This window comes from Aspergillus brasiliensis (assembly GCF_001889945.1).
Source record: "Aspergillus brasiliensis CBS 101740 unplaced genomic scaffold ASPBRscaffold_21, whole genome shotgun sequence".
Taxonomy (NCBI): Eukaryota; Fungi; Ascomycota; class Eurotiomycetes; order Eurotiales; family Aspergillaceae; genus Aspergillus; species Aspergillus brasiliensis.
Genome location: NW_027137462.1, coordinates 413,494 through 430,559, shown reverse-complemented (window position 1 = coordinate 430,559; position 17,066 = coordinate 413,494). Strand labels below are relative to the sequence as shown.

General features: G+C 44.0%; 4 protein-coding genes across 4 annotated transcripts; 2 read left to right on the top strand and 2 right to left on the bottom strand.

Moving 5' to 3' along the window:
• Positions 1-699: 699 nt before the first annotated feature.
• On the bottom strand, positions 700-936 carry ASPBRDRAFT_138251 (uncharacterized protein; the record flags this gene model as incomplete). Its single annotated transcript, XM_067618977.1, has 1 exon — positions 700-936. One exon carries the CDS (start codon positions 934-936, stop codon positions 700-702), a length of 237 nt encoding a protein of 78 aa, XP_067473705.1.
• A 1,707-nt stretch (positions 937-2,643) lies between these two features.
• Positions 2,644-3,501, top strand: ASPBRDRAFT_35207 (alpha/beta fold hydrolase; the record flags this gene model as incomplete). Its single annotated transcript, XM_067623320.1, has 1 exon — positions 2,644-3,501. One exon carries the CDS (start codon positions 2,644-2,646, stop codon positions 3,499-3,501), a length of 858 nt encoding a protein of 285 aa, XP_067473704.1.
• A 2,556-nt stretch (positions 3,502-6,057) lies between these two features.
• ASPBRDRAFT_49083 (fungal specific transcription factor domain-containing protein) lies at positions 6,058-9,063 on the top strand. Its single transcript, XM_067626243.1, has 4 exons — positions 6,058-6,120; positions 6,184-6,347; positions 6,411-6,789; positions 6,856-9,063. The coding sequence occupies exons 2-4, from the start codon at positions 6,326-6,328 to the stop codon at positions 8,723-8,725; spliced, it is 2,271 nt and encodes a 756-aa protein (XP_067473703.1). The 5' UTR covers positions 6,058-6,120; positions 6,184-6,325; the 3' UTR covers positions 8,726-9,063.
• Positions 9,064-9,697: 634 nt separating this feature from the next.
• ASPBRDRAFT_666131 (amidohydrolase family protein) lies at positions 9,698-10,949 on the bottom strand. The gene is made up of 2 exons (XM_067628743.1): positions 10,867-10,949; positions 9,698-10,808 (listed from the first exon to the last, which is right to left on the bottom strand). The coding sequence occupies exons 1-2, from the start codon at positions 10,919-10,921 to the stop codon at positions 9,910-9,912; spliced, it is 954 nt and encodes a 317-aa protein (XP_067473702.1). The 5' UTR covers positions 10,922-10,949; the 3' UTR covers positions 9,698-9,909.
• Between the last annotated feature and the right edge of the window lie 6,117 nt (positions 10,950-17,066).

The following is a 17,066-nucleotide window of genomic DNA, read 5'->3' as shown; positions in this document are numbered from 1 at the left end:
ATGAATAATGGAGTAGGCAAGATACGCTGGATATAAGCTTCAGGTTTGTATGCTCGGAATGTCTTGAGGCTATTTGATAGTTAGAGCGATATCTACTTATAACTTACAAAGGGTACAAGACATGAGCAATGCCTCTTTCTTATTATATCATTCTTCCGTCCTAATGATTCTGTTTGAATATAGCCGTTGTAGCTATTCTCTAAAGAAAAGGCAGATTGTATGTGAGGGTCCTTGTCTATAATAGGTATTCAACCTGGCCTTTCTCCCTTCGCATGAGCATAGTGATCTATTTTCAAAATTGAGCTCACCTTTACGACGAACCTTCCCTTGGTTATAATTTATGCTATGGGAGGAATTTGAAGCTTACCATCTTCAAATAGCTTGTTCAACTTTGGAATAAAATCTGCCCTGTGTAGACGATAGAAGTTGTTCTATCTACTGGTCAGGGATCTGCCCGGACAAGCGAAAGTTAGACGCACACATGTTATATTGGTGATTATAAATGTAATAAAGGAAAATCTATATCTGCCTGATTATAGCTTTGATTCAATAATCAACGGCACCGACAGTAAGAACATAATCTTTGCTGTATACTGCCCCAGATAATAATTTTGTCAGTATCAATTGAATCTCTTGTAGAGACTGGGTAAATATAATGGTATTCAAGTAATTATCTATTCACCATAATAGAATAATTTCTTATATTAATTTACTATTATCTATATCAATACAATAAATATTATAAGCAAGGCAGGTGATATGTAAGTTAGATATGAAGTATTCCATGAAATTATTTGATCTTATTTTTTTGTAGACCATAAAGCCGTGCGCCATGATAAGATATGGTAACTCTCCGGTAAAGAAGCTAGGGGTGAAAAGCCATCCTCGAAGGGTGAGGCTATTTAAAGTTTTGAACTCAATGTCTCTGAAGGGCATTTTGGAGGTCACTTCGTTTCTGCTGTCTTTCTGTACCTGTATTTATTTAGAAATACTGCCATGTTAGGAGCAATGAGACTTCGTTTTATATACATCGTGATTCTTAGAAGTTGGTAAACTGAAGCCTGGGCGCCGAATAAAAGGGAACCAGAACCAGGGGAGTGCAGAGTGCAGCGCTGAAAGAGGGAGTGTACATCAAACATTAGAAGGAATTAGAAATCCCGAGAAAAATCCGACAACCCTGTTTATCCAGTATCCACCAAAGTTTGAGATGTTAGTGCGATTACTGATCCAGCCGATGCTCAACCACTCTCGCTCTATAGCGTCATCCACGGGCGAGTGGTTAACTCCAAAACGCATGGTAAATGCGATACATTACAACCTCATATCCTAACTACTATACCATATTAATATATATTGTTAAATCCAGTTAACTAGGAAAGGATTTAAGGTATGTTAGTGGACTCTTAAGTCCAAAATACCGCTAGGAAATATGTATTTCTTCACACTCAGGGTAGAAATTACTACGCAATTTATTGTAATATTAGAAAAATGGCAACCGAAGGACTGAGAATTAAGATTTGTTGCTTCTGACAGCTAGGAAGGTCTGTAGAAATTTGTTGAGATCAATATAGCTCATGGCTGTTGAGGCATAAAGCTGTCAGCTATCTCGTTTACAAAGACGATGATCATTAATAGAAAACTTACTATTGGCCAGAATAGCTTTAGGTATAATCTGACTGTTCAATAACTAGTTGGAAAATATTCCTTTCTAGATAATGAGATTCTCTTTTATGAATACTTTCTTGATTCTGTTGACCAAAAAAAAAAAAAAAAAAAAAAGATAGCAAGAGATGATCTGAAGAACGAAAACAGAAAAAGGAAGAAAGAAAAGATTCCCATGTGCATGGGTAGTGTAGATATACTTAAGCTCCTTTCTAGATACTGTTTTTTTATCTATTTTAATAATTCTTTAGTCATTCCTGCCCTGGTGGAGGTATTAACAAGAATTGCTAAAGTAGGGCTCTGAATAAGTATATATATCAGATCAGGGACTACAATTATTCAATGGGCTCCTCGTAGCAAGTTGCTACTGGGATGACTGGTATACAGTATACATCTACTTGAAGGAAACTAGACATGATAGTTGTGGTGGCTAATCTCTCGTAGATGAGTCTAATGCTTAGCGATACAAAGTGTATCAACGGGCACCTTAAGGAAATCTGAAAGACCCTGGGGTGGGAGCAGACGGCTAATGTAGGATTGCCGAAGCTTTGCTGCAGAATGGAGTACTCTTTTACCCACACCATCCGCCATCGATGACGGCCGGGTTCAGAAATACAATAAGTATTTTCCTCTCACAAGCGGAGGGATTAGTGATCATTCTTAACAATTTTGATATTCCCCGCATGTGTGAAGAAGGATTAATAAACAGGGTCGAGGTTAACATTTTTCGCGACCTTGGATTACCAAGTTGATGTTCCAATGTCTTCCAAAGGATGCTATATTCCTGTCCAATATGGGCGCAACGTTGTTAGGACGCGTTTCCTTTACACCGGAAGAAGTGGCAAATCATTAGGCTCCTAATTGAATAGTCCTTACAGGCGCGTACATAAATACTAAAGTCAGCCCTCCCCATAGGCAGATAGAGGAATACAGATTGTCTTTATATTACTGGCTTTCAAATCGTTCTACTGCTCTTTGAACATGGCTATCGTTAGCACTGGCTCTCAACCCTGTGAAGGATTTGTGGACAACAGCGGTGTCCGAATCCATTATCGCGCGGCTGGTCAGGGGCCCCTATTGCTTCTCCTTCACGGCTTTCCTGACAATGGAGAGACGTTCAATGCCCAGATGGTGGAATTTTCAAAGGAATATACGGTCGTGTGTCCAACCTTGCGCGGATTCCCTCCGAGCGACGTGCTAGATGATGTAGACGCATACGATTTGTCTCATGTCGTCGGTGACATGGTTAGCATCATTGCCCATTTCAAGGCCGAAAAGGCCATCATCGGAGGTCATGATTTTGGCGGAGCAGCAATTCAAATGTTGGCGATGATGGCACCAGACCGTGTTGCGGGACTAATACTCATCAACACGCCTATTGCGCCAAGGCTCTATGATCTAGTGAATTTTGATGAAGAGCAGCAGAAGATGTCCGAGTATACGATAAAGTACATGGAGTATCAACCCGGGGGCGAAAAGAATGAGGCGGAGGTTGTGAAATTCATACGGGATCCTGCACGTCGGCAAGCAGTACAGGAGTACATGCGTACCTCTCCCATGCACGGCATGTTCGCCTACTACAAAAAGAACTACCCCGGGCCTCCCTACGGTCAGCAGGTTGATACCTCCCACATGCGTTTTCAAGTTCCGACACTCATAATATGGGGTGTTGAGGACGAATACTTCTCCCATAAATTTCTCGACCAAATCCCACAGATTTTCCTTGCAGCTACCCGGCTGGTTACGTTGCCTGGAGTAGGTCATTGGCCGTTTCAGGAACAGACGGAGAAAGTCAACCAAGAGATCTGGTCTTGGCTTGACGGCTTAAAGTTAGCTTGAAATGTTGTCTTTTTGCTCTAGGTAAAGTCACCGGGACCGTTGTGATATAGGACTGGTACAGGTCGGAAAGAAAGTCGTGCCACTGGAAAAATTCCGCAGGTGTTTAAGGGAAGAAACAAGTTGATTGGAGATTATATGGATCCATTCGTGTATATAGCCTCACTCTTTCTCTCCTAAATACGGAATATTCAAGCCTCCTTTTAACACACAACAACGGGAACAGCTACCACTCGACGTCGCGCCTGTGCACGTGCTGACTCTCCTCCTCAACCACCAGGTTGGCTAGCTCAGGGTATAGTGATTTCAGAAGCTACCTACATTTAACACTACTAAGAAGGAAAACAATGAGCTGGAAAAGCCTACCAAATGGCGAAAAATAGAAGCGATTTGCAATTATCTATTCTCATTAAATGTAGCGCTATTTAATTGCCAACTTCTTGATGTGCCTCAGCTTGCTGAGGGTATTTCACAGACATGTATACCTAGGACCATCGAATTGAACCTATCAGGGTACCTTTTCAGCATCGCAGGGTACAATTATGTCTTACCCTGTGACACTGGGAAGCTGTGGGTAGATAGATCAGTTAGTTTCTCGCGAACTGGGTAACGCAGACTGAGATAGGCAAGCACGGCAGCTTGAGCACTTCTCCCTTCTCTCTTCTCTCTAGTCTCAGTAATCGTTGGGGAATGCACTCTTTCCTTGAATAATAGGCTCTTGTCACACTACGATGAAGTCAAGTAAAGTGCAACTAGAATGTAGACCAGGTACGCTTGAGACTAAGAGAAGCATGGGTAGAATAACGGAATAGCGGTAACCTTCTGTCAAGCAAACTCAGTACATCAATGGCAAGTATGCGTATAGTAGGGATTTAGATAACATGAGGAACCAATTCAGATGAAGGGAAAGGTTGACTGAGAAGCGAAGGAATACCAGGTAGGAGGGTATGTTAAATACCTATCTAAAGGCCCGATCTATTTATTAGAATAGAAAGCCTGTTAACTAGGTAAGGAATTAACTATAAAATACTATAGATTTATATATAATAGATAAAAGTAATCTATATTTATAGAATAGACTGATTCTTGTGGGATTAATAGTACAGTATACCTAATTAATATCTTATAGTACTTGAATAGTTATAGAATTATTATTAATAATCTCACAACTTTATCCCGCGCAGGAATACACCACTAGAACAAGCCTGAAGGGTACAGACAAGGTTATTCTATCACAGTTGGCTGGACCCTTACAGCTTATATACTACAAGCTATATTTCATGTCTCTACGGGCATTTATAATTAATATATAAGTATAAATAGACTGTCACCCCTTATGGATATAATTGACTACAATATGTATTCCTAGGTTACATATCCTAGAAATTATTATAAATAGATCTAACGCCCAAGTTCAATCTAACAATTCCGGTTTAACTCCCTAAATTGCCTAATGAGGTAATATTACTCCATGCTCCTTCTGACTGACCGCACGTTCCTGCAAATTTAGGTATGAGAACGCCCGCTCCACTCTCGGTACTATATGAGTACGCTAGAACAGTACAGCCAAATTTAACCAGTCGCACATATAATGATATTTTACGGAGGGGAAGGAGTTGTACTGAAAACGACTAGTTGACTCATCAGATCACAAGCGGACAGCAGCAGGCGTGTTTTATACCCTCTATATTGTCATAATTGGAGTAAAATGGTTCGTGTTGCGATACGAATCCCAGAAACAAACGAGCGGACAACTAACCTGGCCATTAATGATATAGTAAGCCTCTTTGGCTGTGTATTATATGCACAATGGCTTCACGTGCCTGGAAGCAATGGTCCGAGCCATGTTGCGATGGGTGCCGGCTGGTTGACCCTGGAGTTGGAAGGACTGTTGTGAAGGAACATCTTTGTAGGGGGCTTTCGTTTACGAGGGTACAACAATACAGAGAGATGAGGCTGACTCGGTCTCTAGGAGATTTGGTAATTCGAAGATATTGGAACTGTCCAATAAAGTGGATGCAGATAGTAAGTATATGATGCCTACTGGCCGCGGGGAAATTTCTACAATATGAAATAGTATATAAGTACCATTGAGACTAACCTATTCCAATGGACCTCAAACGATGTGCCCGCTTGGGACAAGTCATTCCATTTTCAAATGAACCGTCCGGGAAGGAGATCTAAGTAATGGAGCATAATGCAGCAATAGATTAAGTCTATATCGTAATATTATCGGACGATATTAGAATGAATTTCTTGCATTTTCTAGGCATACATACGTTTTGAGCTTTTGGTTTCTTATTTCGGGTAATATAGAATATTTCGAGTGGACCGGGAATGACGTCACAATTACCCAAAAAAAAAGGGGATCGGACCATCTTCGGTGTAACTTTCCAATATGGATAAGTTACTGACTGCCCCGCAGCCTCGCCCTGCAGGAGGCTGCGTCAGTCTCTTAATTTTCGACTGGAAAGGAATCTCAAGGAGATTCACAATCCCGGGCCTCTATCCTATTTCAATCTATTTCGACCTCGTTTGGCGACAAGTGATTGTGGGAACAAGCTAGGAAACCTCTTACAGGAATATGCCGACATCCGGATTAGCCTGTCACTCGTGTCGCAAGTGAGTGACACACTATTTCCCAAATAAGAAGAGAACAGTGCTTATTTCGGTTTCGCTAACTAGACGGAAAGTCAAGTGGTGATTGGCATCTCAGATTAAGTCATTCCGATGTACTTGTGAGTAACAACTGTTCAGTGACCGAACACTTCCGCGATGCAGGGTCTGTCATCAAACGGGCCAGACGTGCAATTATCCTGTTCAGTCAATGAAGCCCGGTCCTAAAATCGGTGAGAAATACTCGTACTTTGTCCTAAGCCTCAGCATGTTGGGCTTACATTGGAAAACTCTAGGGTCTCTGCAAAAGCGGCGAAAATACCGACGACCGAGTGAAAGAGCTCAGAGCCGACGGATTATCTCTTGTTCTGGAGCATCGGACGGTCCTGGCCCCGATCTACAGGATGGCCATTCCGAAATATTGGATGATGGGCTGGAGAAAGAAGACTCAGCCCCACCTATTAGAACAATGGCTGGGAATGAGAAGCGTGGAGGAGGACAACGAAATGCAAAGCTGAATACATATGATCTCGCTTTCATTTTACATCCATCTCACGATGTCGCCGCCCCCGATCAAGCTGAAAAGCAGAGCCCGGGTCCTCATGGCGGACCGATAGGTCTTTTCAGCCAAGCTTGCACGGAACTAGGCGTCTCACAAGCTGCCATAACTCAAATGTAACGTCTTCGGCTAGCATTCACGATTATTAAAGCGGAACATAAGCAGACTAATTGTACCAACAGCATTCGAATCTTTTTCGATAACATGGTCGCGATCAATCTATTTCATGAGCCTTCATTTGCAGAAAAGCTCTCGAATATCTCTTTGCTTTCTCAGCTGACTGCCCTTTTGGCCGCCATAACCGGTTATGCCTCACGGTTTTGCGAATTGAAGCCCAACAGCCTAGCTAGTGATACAGTCCAATCCACAGAAACGAGTGACCGGCAGCCTTCGTACTTTGTTGACCTTGCCTTCACGTACATAAACAAGTCGCTCATGGAGTGTGACGATGAGGTGCCACCCCTTTGCGTGATACAGGCTCTCATTATTGCAACGCATTGTCAATTGACTCACGGCGTTCGCGGAAAGGCATGGAGATCTCTGGGGCTATGTGTCAGTTTGATATACGAAGCAAATTTGCATCTTCTTGATTCTGGAGCGGGCGTTAAAACGGAGGACGTCCACCAGTGGCAAGAAGACGAAGAAAAGCGCCGTGCTTTCTGGGCTGTCTGGGAAATGGATGTTTTTGCCAGTACTATCCGCCGGACGCCGACTGCCATTAACTGGACCCAAATTGAAGTATTGCTCCCAGTTGACAACGCTCACTGGTTTTCAGGTGACCCTACTTCAAGCTGCTTTATGGAGTATGACCCAAGCCAACGTTGGAAGGCCTTGCAGGACTGCGGTAATCAGTCACCGAAAGCGTGGTACCTCATAATCAGCTCTTTCATGAAGGAAGCCCAAACGGTCCATGATCCGCAAGGTGTACCTAAAACGGTTAACCGGGATTATCACCATCTAAGTTCGAATCGACGGGTTTCAGCATCCGAACCTACCATGGAGGCTCGTCTAAAATTGGAAACCCTGGCAAATGCGGTACGCTGCTTTAGCCTGGCCTTACCCAGCCACCTCCATTTTCGCGATCAGTATTTAGCCTTTGGCGCACCGGTACAAAGGGGAATGGAATCTCAACGACAGCAGCATTGCTCCGTCTACAACATCTACGCCATGACCCAGCTAGCTCATTTGATGATCTACAGGTATGACGCATTCAGGTCACAAAATTGGTGCTCTGAAACGAATGGCCGTCCTCATTTCGGAAATTCAGCTGGTCGAGGCACTAACAGTCCGCTTGATGCCGAATGTGCAGCACTTCGACAATACTACGAGGCGGCTGATCGCATCTTACGGATAGTGAATCGGAGCTGTGACGAGCATGTCAAGTATATTAATCCATTCATGTCAAGCACTATATGGCTTGCTTCAGCAGTGCAGCTGGTTCGCAAATATTTCGCTCGAACTCGTTACAACAGGAGCCTAATAAACTCGCGCTTCAATCTTCTTTACTTGACCTATAAGCGATGCGTTCAATTCTGGGATATCCAAACGGCTCTTCAGAGGAACCTAGAGTTGATTGAGGAGCATTTGGACGCTAGTCACAAGAAGCACGCGAGTCGACTTTTCCCATCCTCTGAAGAAACCTCAAAGCAGGGATTGGAAGATACTGGAATGAACAGTCAGTCCTCGCTGCCTCCACAGGGTCACCACATCGAAGGCACCGCGATGAGAGCATGGGGACCTACACAAGCATCTCAATACGTACCCGAGGTAGTTAGTGCCTCTCTCACCAGTGCAGCCTCGATTGATGTCGGGCTAGACATTCCAGCTCAAGACCATGCACAACAACATTCGGCTGCAACTGGTAGCATGGCAACCCTAGACTACATACCTCTTTCACAAGGAGATAGGATCCGGGCTCCTGGGGACTACATGGTGCCTACGGACTACGATTTCTTTGATCCACAATACTTGGGTGATTTTCAGCTCGATCAACCCTGCGACTGGCCCACCTTTGACATTAGTGGTGGATTACAGGTTTTGTTTTCTGGATAGGCTACATACTAACACTATAATTCGGTGCCCTAGGTGGGTCCGGTACAGCATTCTTGTGCAATTGGTTGTTTCGTCTCTACTGGATGAAGCAACGGGCGTCGACAGTCTGCGATAGACGGCTGAAAGATCTTTTCCTTATCCGACATACGTATATACTGTTCTTAGAGATACAGTAATCGACCTGCATGCCATGTAGGTCTGGCCATAGGACAGATATACCGTCTGTCGATCTGTTGGTGAATCAGCCTTCTTCTACTGCTCCCGACTCTACAAAACACTGTCCTATAACAAGCCACGTAGGCGTGCTATAGCGTGGGATGACTTTTAAGTATATTGCATTAGATATAGTAATTTTATTGGATACTATATGTTACACTTCCCACTCGGGAGCCTCATTCGTACTTAGATCTCGTCTCGTTTGAGGTTACCAACATCGCGCCGCCCGTCCCAATGCGGTCCATTATTTTCTCAGCGTATCATACATACACTCTACTGCATTTCTAATTTACATACTGTCTAAATCAAAGCCCTAAACATTTACTGTGTCCTCTTTTCTCCTATTGCTCCATGCGACTGGCCGAATATTGTCCATGCGGGGTCGGGACAATTTCGCTTCATAGACACCCACCGTCTACCTACAGCAGTTCTCGTTGGTCAACATCACAAATTGTCCTTATGGAAGATGGAGTATGAAAAGTGTGCCGAAGATTCAGCCTCGATCGCCGTCGAGACATATACAAATCACGCTGTCACGGGCTATCTCCCTGTCTCCCATCTTCGTAGGTTGATTGACAGTGGTTCTGTATGATACAAGAGTCGTATTTACGAAAGATATAAGGTACCTCGCTATTGAGGATTAGTGTAATGCTGAATATCCAATGCATGTCTGTTTCGAACCCACCAACTATACAATGGCCTAACTGTATCATCAGTCTTAGCCTCTACCAAGATAATTATGTATTCAGCTGTGATATTGACCGATGTCAATTTCATATTTATTTCTTGCATCCAATGTGAATAACTAATATCTCGAACCAACTAATAACTTCAAAACATGAAATGAATATCCAAAGAGCGTCATGGATGCACGAGAATGTTTTCATTCATCCAAAATTGTTTTTCTCGTCTTTCTTCCCCCTTTACTTCGGTTGGGAATTTTCTCAAAGCAAAGTGCCAAAGGCTCTTCACTGGGAATAAAACCGAGGAAACAGTTTGAGGGCATTGCCGCGGCTGATTCTTTCTTCGTCCTGCTTCGACAGCTTAGCCTTATCTAGCTCGTCGCTGAAGCGCCTGACCGTAGCCTCGGGGGCATACGGGAAATCGCTTCCGAAGAGAATATGATCAGGAGCAGCAAACTTCTGTAGAAGTGGCAAAGCGAACGAAGAATCCGTCAGTGCTAAGTCGAAATAGAACATGCGTGCATTCTCCAGAAAATGCTCAGGCGTCATCTCCGAAAGTCCGAGGTCTTTCAACATGATCGCTGGACGCCTGGCCAGGTAGGGCAGGTTGCCACCACCGTGGGATAATATGATCTTGCAATTACTGTATTTGCGGACAGTATCGGTAGTGATAAGATCCACAGCTGTGCGCGTTGTCTCATGCGGATAGTCAATCATAGGCTGGGGAAGCATTTTGTTGACAAGATTGGTATCCACTGGATGAGTTGGGTGAACGAACACTACCGCAGCACGCCGATCGAGCTCTTCCCAAATGGGCCGGATATCGGGGTGTCCCAAATAATAGTTCGCATCACCATAGCGGGTGAAAAGAGTTACGCCATCTGCTTGGAGCTCATCAAACGCGTATCGTATCTCCTCCAATGCTGCATCGGTATCAAGGATATCCGGCAGCGCAGCGAAGAACCCGTAATTCCTAGGATATTTTTCCCTCAGAGCCTTGCCGAACTCATTGCATTCTCGGGCGAGACGGGCAGACTCAGCCCCCTTGAGGATTCCTGCACCGGGAGCAGTAACTGATAAAATTGCTGTTTCAATGGCACAATCGTGGCAAATCTTTTGATCGGCGTCAAGCGACCAAGCGGGCGTGGGCCATCCGGAAGGATCTCCACCAGTTTGGTCAAGAGCTTAGAATATCAGGTTTAGCCTCTCATGTATTTCTCGAGGTATGGAAAGGAAACGCACCTTGCAAGTAGGCAGGGGGCACGTAATGGTGATGCACATCAATGCGTCGTGCCATTTTGATGATTGCTGGCAATGACTTCTCGTGACGGTCCTGACTGGTGCTTTCACACTAGCTCTTGAGACTATACATTTTTTGGACGGATTATCGGACTACTTATATTGTATCGTCCTTTCTGTTTCACGGAACCAAGCGGATGTGGTGTGTTGTAATGTTTCGGCTTTGCGGATAATTCGGCATGCTCTGCTTCTTCAAGTGAAGTTATTTCTCAGAAAATTGCACCGAAGATGGTCCGCCCGAATATCCACTCAAGAGAGCCGTAACTACCTTTCGTGATCCGTGGACCGAAAGCCCCGTTACTTAGGCCAACTAGTCAGCACCCTAAGTGCGGATGCAGTTTATACAATGGCCAGTCAGGTATTTCAGACAAAACGCCAAATTTGTTCAACGGCTGGCTCGTCAGTCAGATTTGAGTATATCTTTCACCGTTTCCTTCCTTCTCGTTTAAGAAGATAATGGCCCTAATAAACCACAGGCTCGACAGTAATTATCTCTGTATACAGCAAATCGTCTAGTGGCGTAGCTAGAAGACAGCAGGCGTTGGTTGGCATGTATGTTGAACGTATTTCGGGACATCACACTCATAATCTTGATCTTAGTATTTCTAGCAAATGTTCTACCTAATGACGTTAAGGCTTATCCAATTCCTATAGTACGTCGAAGACGGTTTATGTTACCGTAGGTTGGCCTTATCTTTAAAAGTCCGTGGCTACGTGCAACATGGAGGCTCATGAAGGTACCCGCAAAATTTTAGGGCCTGTGAAGGTCACTTCGAGGTCACCGGTGCCAGACCTGAATACCAAGCCAGTTATAATAGATGTTCAGCATTTTGCGCCCGATGTAAGGTAGGAAGGAGAGGGTTTGATTTTGATCAACTCCCTCGCACCGCGTAGCCGAGCAAGCTGAATGCCCCCTGGTGGCCGGAATAAAGCAGGCACTTTTACTATCCTACACATTGATCCTATCTTAGATACCAGGGAATCTTCTACTTCCGGCCCCGACTGCGCGTTTCCAACTTATCGCTCCTGACATTTACGACTCGGATATTGTATCGTATTGTACTGTGACTCGGAGGCTGCGGTTTGGGACCACAAGATTGAAAGTGTGTCTCTAGTAGAGTTACGCCGCCTTAATGTAGATATACCCCATCCATGACAGCATCCTTGGTTCAATGGGTAGTTCGCCACTGTCATTGACCAGCTGTTGTCACAGGGAGTGTTCGCGCGACGACGAATGGCGTCGGTTAATATTTACCGACGTACTTTGGCTGATCCACATGAGGACATGGCTCTGATGAATAGGTCTGGCAATATAGTAACTTCATGACTCTCCATACAGTGTGAATGTTGACATAGTGAGGTTGTAGTTCAGGGATTTCGCTTTTCCGGGGACGTTCAGCGAGCCACTTGCGCTAAAGTTCACTCTCCGCTGTGAAAATCGTGTTGTGCGCCGCATATTCTGATGTTACCGACAATGATGACTGCGTCGGTCGCATCCTTTGCACCCATGGGGCCCCATTTCTGTCTCCAACGGATATTCTTTTTCCGCTTGAAAAGTCTAGCACGTGCCATAATCAAGAAACCTGACAATAACGAATCTAAGGTGTAGGTAGGCAGGGCAGGAGGATCACATCATATGAAGGGCGTGTTCAGTTAATTTTCTCCATACAGCGCCTATTTCACTGTTGGACGCAATATCCGGCGAAAAGGCCACCCCGCTCACTAACTGCAGGGGGGGAGAACTCTGCAACCTCTGGGCCACAATTTGCGGAGGATCTGTAAGGCATACTCTGTCCGCAAAAATGTCACTCCAAAAGTAGCTCGGCTGCTCGACACCGCAGCAAGTTGGCAAGTGACATTGGAACTAAGCCCTTTTACCACCTTAGCGAAGACTGAAATTCGAGGAACAATGGATGACGCTGGTGGTCACCAACATCAAGTAATTGGGGAGGGAAATGTACGCCTGTTCAACGGAACTGTAAAGAACCCTTAAGTCAGGTATATCCAATGAAACCCATCTGCGATCATTCACTTAACTACGTGCGCAAGGGTTTCGCGTAAGCATGACTAACAACGAGTCTATCATCACCTCACCGGAAGGGATATCCTTTACTGCACTACAAAATCCAGCTGATGATGGTTTCCATATATCTATGACAGAAATTTTGGAAAATAACCACGAGCTAATAAGGCTTCACTCCTGACAATGTAGTTGACGCTAAATGTCAACCACGCAGACCAAAAAGGGTTTTTTCTGAAGAAAGCATCTTAAGTCCGCCCACGGGTACAGTAATTAAATAGTACTAATGCCTATTATATGTTAACTTTCGTGACATTCTCAAGCTCCTGAATCTTGGGATTATCAGGAACAAAGGCCCAAAGAATTTGCTATTCTGTGATATTTGCAGAAGGTTAGAAGATATATGTTAGGTCTCAACAGACCCGGCTCCACGCTTAGCACGACCGCTAAGATGCATTTATGTTGATATTGCGGGAAGTGGCAACACTTTAGCCTGTGATGACTCAGAAGTAACCTCCCGGCCTCAATAGTTAGGTATTTGATATTTTATGTTGATCCCGACGACTCAACACGTTTCCGTTCGGTGTATTTTACGAAAATTCGATTTGGGGCGGTCTGGTAACTGAAATAATGGTTGTAATATATGAAGAAGCTAGGCTGCCAGTCCCCAGCATTTGCCCGATCAGATCGCGAATTTATTATGGAAGAAGTAAAGAAAGGATGCCTATAATATGGCATCCTTTCTTTATTGAATGCCTAAGTTGGAGTTAGTGAGCGGAGTAATCGCATGAAATTAGCATGGACAAGGGTTATGATGTTCGACGCGGAAAATAACTACCAAGGTGGCTATGGCCAGAGGTCTTGGAAGCTGTAGTTTACTACACTAATTTCTTACCCACCCGACTTCCATTGTATTGGGATACTGTAAATGCAGGTGCGACCTTTTTTGATCTAATGTCAAACTATGTAACTGGATCACTCCATGGAGCGTATGACATAATACTCTATAAAGAATTGAATATCTGGCGAAATTCGGATTACCAGTATGGATGTACTTACAAAGTGCAACGCTGAAGCCCGCAAGCAAGCTGAACAATCCGTCTGAGAAAGTTTATATTGTTGTTTATTAGGGAAACTACATTTACAAGGTCTGGAATTCTAGAACTTACTCAATCTATGCAATAAGTGATGTTACCATTGACGAACATACCCACCTTCCAGAACCAGACATGACTGGAAGATTGTAGAAAGACTTCACCTACGCTATAGGATGGCAATGCCGACTGTCTAGAATCTGAAGGTATCGAAACAGTCAAACCCCATGAAGAATGGGTCCGGGCCGCCAAAGGATTTGCCACGGTGCAACAAACATACGACGATAGAACTTACGGTGCGCCACAATCTTCTCGGGAGGCCACGAATGGCCAAAATGCATCCCTCTGGAGAGAAGTGATACAGAAGGAAATTGATCTTGTGACGAAGAAGAAATGCTGGGGCTGTGCCCGGAAAATGGATATGCCATGAGTCATGCGACCCATCACTGGTTGATGGATACTTGCCAACAAGCGCAACGATGATGGATCCCTAAGCGAAAGGCTCGATAGGTAATCAGAGGAAGCCTCCGTTCTCGATCTCATTTTGAGAATGATTGAGATACATACGCCCTGAGTAGACCCTGTTACTTCCTATATACTCGTCGCAGCTGCTCCACATTATGGATAGCATATTCTCCAGGCAGATGCCGTCCTAGCCTTCCTGGACGGAAAATTGAATGAGAGACACCGTATACATGCAGCAACCCCTCGGATTTAAACATGGGGAGAAAGGCACATTGGTGTGCAGATTGCAACAATCCTTATATGGACTCACTCCACCAGCAAGATTATGGTACGATACCTTACATAGCTTCCCGGTGCAGGTTGGCTTTCGAGTACCACAATTCGATCCAGCTCTATTTATTCTGGGTCCAAGATTGTCTGCAAAGGGACGAATCTATTTTACATCTCACGTTGATGGGTTTTAAAATCGTCGCCGAGCGACAGCAGGACGCTCAATCTATGCTCGACAAGCTCAAATCTCGTTTAGGGATTAGGGATCTGAGCCCGATGCAACAGTACTTGGGGATGGGTATCGTTCGAGCAAATGGTATCATGATTTCGCCATCGCAATATATTGGCGAATTGCTCGGTTCGTTCGGACTTTCCGATGCCCATCCTGTGAAAAGTCTTCTGGATCCCGGCACTACCATCGACCACGAACTTGAGCCTACTGTTGATATCAAAGAATATCAACACGGCACCGGCAGCTTGCAATATTTAACCACAAAGAGCAGACCCTACATTTGTCACGCGGCTTGCATGCTTGCCGAGTACAATATGAAACCAACCCGCAAAGTTGGGCAACCCTGACGCATGTTCTCAAGTATCTTGAGGGAATGCGAAATCTCCGACTTCACTACCCTAAGTCATCCTGTTTTGAAGTCACTGGTTACTCAGACTCTGATTGGGGCGGCCCATGCACAGCTGCTAGACGATCTGTCAGTGGATACGTCTTCATGCTGGCTACAACCCCCATTGCATGGCAATCTAAAAAGCAATCTTGCCTTGCCTTGAGTTGAAACGAAGCGGAGTACATTGAAGCTTCCGAAGCTACACGCGAAGCGTGGTGGATCCCTGAGATCATGAATGATATGGGCATATATGATGGCCTTTCACACGCCAGTATAGCGGAAAACATAGCCATGCGGAAAGCACCCAGCTTGCAGCTCCTGATGGATAATCAATTGATTTGACGATGGCCTGACCAAACCGCTTGCGCCCGAGCTTCACAAGCGTTTTCTGCGGCAATTGGGACTCACCCATGCTTTTTAAACGTCACTCCTTTTACCCTTCCTTTGAAATCTGCACACATGTATATCTGCACTCATTCGTTGATATATTCTCCCCTGTACGCTCTTGTTGTACGTATCGTCTTTGATGACCAGCTCGCTCAAGCGGTTTTATAATACTACAACATTTCGAAAAAAAAAAAAAAGAAAAAGAAAAAAAAAATGGTAGAACTTACAACATAGACCGACAATGTGCCCACTCTCCAAATGTAACGCAATCTACGACCCCAACTATTGAGTATTTTATGCACTACCGCTAAATGTTGACCTATTATGTACCACAAGATCAGATGCATGCGATTGGCTTTTTACCACCGGGGCTGGCACGGTTTAAGAAAACTGTATTTCTAAACTAACTTGAGGTAAGTTACTCTTTTTGCTTATTGTTCAACAGGCGAAGACCCATTTACTTGGCTGCCTCGAGCAATCCATGTACTAGGTATAAAGTAAGACTGATATTGAACAGAAGCACAACGAAGTGTGAATTAGACTGCACTCTAAACACTAATAATATATAGCTCTGGTTATATCCAGTCTATATTAGAAATTGAAGTGCTAGAGCTTATATAATTGTTAGATTTTTTGTTTTAGCTGGGATTCTTTAATAGAAGACGAAGAGGGGGGTCCAAATCGCCGTACACTAACCAATAAATTAAAAGGTTACTCAGAATTTATCGGAACGGTGAATCTAGCGCAGTTAGTAATATACATACAGTAGTTACTACGTGCACAGAGTTGGGTTACCCGCGGGACACCGACATCCGGGTTCCCAGGGTACCGTATCACACGAGCCTTTATTATTTTATTAATAATATTTAAAAACTAGAGACTCTGGAAGAACGTTCCTAGGGTAGAAATAGAAGTAATAATTTATTTTAATTACTATTATAAAGCCGCCCGTGTGTTGGGATTATTAATCAATAGAAATAATATCCAGGTATTTATTATCTGAGACTGTAGAAATTCCCAATCCAATACCAAGAGCTTTAGGACTTAAGATTTTAATATAAGAATAATCTCTATATTTATATAAAAAGAAAGAGTGTTGCTCCTGTCAGAAAGATGGTTTATCCAGATAGTATAGGTAATTTTAAAGTAGGATAGCCCTTCAAAGTATTTCTATATTTTTATTTAGTAGATAGTTCAGCTTTTCTTAATAGGACTAATTTTTTTATAGATTAATCTATCTAGAGTGGCTATACCTGGCCGTTGTACCTTGACCGTAATCTGACTGTA